Genomic DNA, 5,121 nt, shown 5'->3' with positions numbered 1-5,121 from the left:
ACTAGAACAGAACTAAAACAGAACTAGAACAGAACTAGAAAAGAACTAGAACAGAACTAGAACAGAACTAGAACAGAACTAGAACAGAACTAGAACAGAACTAGAACATTACTAGAACAGAACTATAACAGAACTAGAACCGAACTAGAATAGAATTAGAACTAGAACAAAATTAGATCACAACTACATATGTATATCCTATTTAGTTTGAAATAAATCCTGAGATTTTTCCAGTTTCCAATCCTGTAAATCGAGTGCCCAATAGTCGGTTTAATCATGTGCAACTTCCTTTTTTGTTTCATTTTCAAATGAAAATAATTGAAACCTTTTGAATAACAAACATCATCACACCATACTTCAAATAAAATGAATGGGAAATACTCAATTCTATTTAACAGCAACATGAACTATACAAGGTGTTGGTTGTTAAATATAAATTTACATAAACTATAAAGCGTAGATTTAGGAGGGTTGAGTTTAAAAATGGTGTTTCAAAAGTAAAAAGGAACGGAGTGCAAAAGAACTTAAACAGAAGCATGTTTTTGAGCCTTTGGATTTCTTCTGTATTACGACCCTTCATAAGAATCTTCAAGTTTCAGTTATTATAAGGACGACCAAGTAATGGCTTTAGAAGTACAACTCTTTGTTGAACACAAAGTATATGATTTTGTTTTATAAGTTTTCTACAAAAAGTAAATACTATACGAATTTTTCTCCCACTACGCTCCTGCTCAACCATAACTAATAACGACACAAACAAAAAACGTACAAATGATAAATTTGTATTTGAATAAAAATTAATTGGCTAAAACTAATAGTTGGATTTTTTGTTGATTAGTTTTACAAATAAATTGACTTTATTTAAAATAACGAATAAAAAGCCCGCAATTATTTTCAAATGAAAATACACTTTTGTTCATCATTTAGTTTCTAATAAAATTAAACGATTTTATTTAACAATTCAATTTATGCAATTCATTTCTATTATAAAATATTTTCATTTATTTATGTTTTCAAAATAAATTATAAAATAAATACTTTACTTTTCATTTTGTTCCGAACTCTGACCCCGATGACTGTGATGCAAGAAACCATGCAATAAATGTTTATTCAAAAAATAAGCAGTACCTTGAGCGTGACGCTCTCTCATCCTATTACACTTATGAGAATCGATACGTAAATCAGCTGGACAACCATTGATAAATTCACCCCATATACAGTGATGAAATTCCATGGGAGCAGTGCTGCATTGTGGTTCTTTTACTTCCTGTTGTTTGGCTTCGACCTGAGCCAAACACTTGTCTACATAACCTTCATAGGCAGCCTTTTTCCAATCACTTTCAACTACCATATGATCAGCAAAACGTTTGATAATAGCTTCACGATTTAATTTACCGCTTTCGTCAAGTACGTTAATGGCGCGGGCAAAGCATTCACCTTCACAAATAATCAACTGTTTAATTCTGCTCATCTTTTCGCAGTCGAAGGGATCGAAGTTTTCAACATCAGCTGAAGGGAGATGAAGTTATATTTATTTTAATAAAGCAAAATATGAAAAATGACTTAATAAAGACCCTTTTCTGTGTGAAAACTGAACTAGAACTGAAATAGAACTGAACTAGAACTGAAGTAGAACTGAACTAGAACTTAACTAGAACTGTACTAGAACTGAACTAGAACTGAACTAGAACTGAACTAGAACTGAACTAGATCTGAACTAGAACTGAACTAGAACTGAACTAGAACTGAACTAGAACTGAACTAGAACTGAACTAGAACTGAACTAGAACTGAACTAGAACTGAACTAGAACTGAACTAGAACTGAACTAGAACTGAACTAGAACTGAACTAGAACTGAACTAGAACTGAACTAGAACTGAACTAGAACTGAACTAGAACTGAACTAGAACTGAACTAGAACTGAACTAGAACTGAACTAGAACTGAACTAGAACTGAACTAGAACTGAACTAGAACTGAACTAGAACTGAACTAGAACTGAACTAGAACTGAACTAGAACTGAACTAGAACTGAACTAGAACTGAACTAGAACTGAACTAGAACTGAACTAGAACTGAACTAGAACTGAACTAGAACTGAACTAGAACTGAACTAGAACTGAACTAGAACTGAACTAGAACTGAACTAGAACTGAACTAGAACTGAACTAGAACTGAACTAGAACTGAACTAGAACTGAACTAGAACTGAACTAGAACTGAACTAGAACTGAACTAGAACTGAACTAGAACTGAACTAGAACTGAACTAGAACTGAACTAGAACTGAACTAGAACTGAACTAGAACTGAACTAGAACTGAACTAGAACTGAACTAGAACTGAACTAGAACTGAACTAGAAGTGAACTAGAACTGAACTAGAAGTGAACTAGAACTGAACTAGAACTGAACTAGAACTGAACTAGAACAGAACTAGAACAGAACTAACAGAACTAGAACAGAACTAGAATAGAACTAGAACAGAACTAGAACAGAACTAGAACAGAACTAAAACAGAACTAGAACAGAACTAGAACAGAACTAGAACAGAACTAGAACAGAACTAGAACAGAACTAGAACAGAACTAGAACAGAACTAGAACAGAACTAGAACAGAACTAGAACAGAACTAGAACAGAACTAGAACAGAACTAGAACAGAACTAGAACAGAACTAGAACAGAACTAGAACAGAACTAGAACAGAACTAGAACAGAACTAGAACAGAACTAGAACAGAACTAGAACAGAACTAGAACAGAACTAGAACAGAACTAGAACAGAACTAGAACAGAACTAGAACAGAACTAGAACAGAACTAGAACAGAACTAGAACAGAAATAGAACAGAACTAGAACAGAACTAGAACAGAACTAGAACAGAACTAGAACAGAACTAGAACAGAACTAGAACAGAACTAGAACAGAACTAGAACAGAACTAGAACAGAACTAGAACAGAACTAGAACAGAACTAGAACAGAACTAGAACAGAACTAGAACAGAACTAGAACAGAACTAGAACAGAACTAGAACAGAACTAGAACAGAACTAGAACAGAACTAGAACAGAACTAGAACAGAACTAGAACAGAACTAGAACAGAACTAGAACAGAACTAGAACAGAACTAGAACAGAACTAGAACAGAACTAGAACAGAACTAGAACAGAACTAGAACCGAACTAAAACAGAACTGAATTTTAAGTAAATTTTACTTACAGTTATTAGCTCTCAATTTCATGGCACACTGTTTCTTAACCTCTTTCATTTGTTTAACATGCTCCATATCGAGCTTGTCGCCAACGCAACAGGCAAAATCTTTTTTCCACTTGCCCCCACATTCCTTCTTGTCACCAGTGGGAGTAACTTCAGCATCACGTCTTTGACGAGACAAAGCAACATCTTCATTCAAAAACTCAAATTCATCAAATAAAAATTGATCTAAGAAAACCAATAATATAAAGTTAATTTGTTGTAAAATTATTTTTGAAAATCAACTCACTATAATCCACATCTGAGAAATCGTAGGCCTTAATAGCCACCACTGCTAGAGTTAAAACTATTAAAAACTTTAACATTTTTCTGTTTTTTTTTTATTAAACAAAACTGTGTTCGCACTTAAAGTTCTAAATAATGAATGTTAAGTTTAAACTATAAAATCCCATTTATATAAAGTTTTAAAATGAGAAATTTTTTTATAGCAAAAAAAAATTTCTATTAATCTGAGATGACGGACTGACTCTCTTTGAGATTACAAAATTATAAACAATTTATTTATTTTTTTGTTATTGTTTCGAGTTCCTCCCCTTTAACAAAAATGTTTCATAGAATAAACGTGAATTGATTATGATGCCTGTGATTTTAAGTTAATTATTTGATTTATAAATTAATTTCTGTTAGTTTCTTTTCGTTTATTGTTGTTTGTTGTTGTTTTAAAGTCCACCTACTTTTTTCTAATATTTACACTTTCAAAAAAGGTAGACGTTTTCAAGCGTGAGCTTGTATTAAAGCTGTGAAGTTCCAAAAAAAGTTTAAAATAAATTATAATAAGAAATAAAAACAAATTGATCATTACTTGCAAAATTAATAGACAAATTTAGTTTTACACTGAAAAAAATTATAAAAATAAAAATTTTTAATTTCACAGAAACAACTCAACTAAATTTTCAAAGACGTTCTCATTACCCTTGCGCCCGGAAAGCACTAGTTACATAACTAGTTTGAGAAAATTTCAATTTCTCTAGAATCATTTCTCTAAGTATATTCAAATTCTGTTAGCTGTCAATCATATTTCTTATTTAAAAAAAAAAAAATCAATTTTCATTTCAATTTTAGATTCTTTATAATAAAATAACAAAGTGTTTGACTGCTGTTGTAATGTGAATTTTTTAACAATACAATAACAAAAAAAACCAAATAACTTTAATAACATGTTTCTGTAATAAAATAATCACATAATTATAAAAATTATTCTAAAGATATTGATAAAAAATTAAACAAGTTTTTGAAATAGATTTTCAATTAAAAATATTGATAAACCTAGACAAAAGTTATCTGATAATCAAACTATCGACTGTAGCATTCGAAATTGTTTGTTTTATAAATTAGTAAAAGTGTTTCATACAAAAAAAATCAAACTCTTACTAGAGTCTCAAATATGTCAATATTTTAACATTTTTAATTTATGCTTATTTTCGTTGTATTAATTAATTTTTGTCTTCATTAACCAAGTTTATATTTTAAAGTTTTGGTTTTAAATTAATGAATACTTATTAAGTTTAAAAATAAAATAAAGAGGCCAAAAAAAAGAAAACAAACCAAAAATAAAACAAATTTCTATACAAAGGTAGTCCTAACTAAGACAGTTTTCTGTAGTACAGAACTAGAACAGAACGAGAAGAAAACTAGAACAGAACTAGAACAGAACTAGAACAGAACTAGAACAGAAATAGAACAGAACTGGAACAGAACTAGAACTAGAACAGAACTAGAACAGAACGAGAAGAAAACTTGAACTGAATTAGAACAGAACTAGAACAGAACTAGAACAGAACTAGAACAGAACTAGAACAGAACTAGAACAGAACTAAAACAGAACTAGAACAGAACTAGAACAGAACTAGAA

The 5,121-nt window shown here is 30.7% G+C and overlaps 1 protein-coding gene across 1 annotated transcript; it reads right to left on the bottom strand.

The window, feature by feature from the left end:
* Positions 1–978: 978 nt before the first annotated feature.
* LOC111687521 lies at positions 979–3,646 on the bottom strand. Its single transcript, XM_023449959.2, has 3 exons — positions 3,499–3,646; positions 3,216–3,437; positions 979–1,509 (listed from the first exon to the last, which is right to left on the bottom strand). The coding sequence occupies exons 1-3, from the start codon at positions 3,572–3,574 to the stop codon at positions 1,040–1,042; spliced, it is 768 nt and encodes a 255-aa protein (XP_023305727.1). The 5' UTR covers positions 3,575–3,646; the 3' UTR covers positions 979–1,039.
* Positions 3,647–5,121: the final 1,475 nt, after the last annotated feature.

This window comes from Lucilia cuprina, chromosome 5 (genome assembly GCF_022045245.1).
Source record: "Lucilia cuprina isolate Lc7/37 chromosome 5, ASM2204524v1, whole genome shotgun sequence".
Taxonomy (NCBI): domain Eukaryota; kingdom Metazoa; phylum Arthropoda; class Insecta; order Diptera; family Calliphoridae; genus Lucilia; species Lucilia cuprina.
This window is presented reverse-complemented; position numbering and strand designations above follow the sequence as displayed.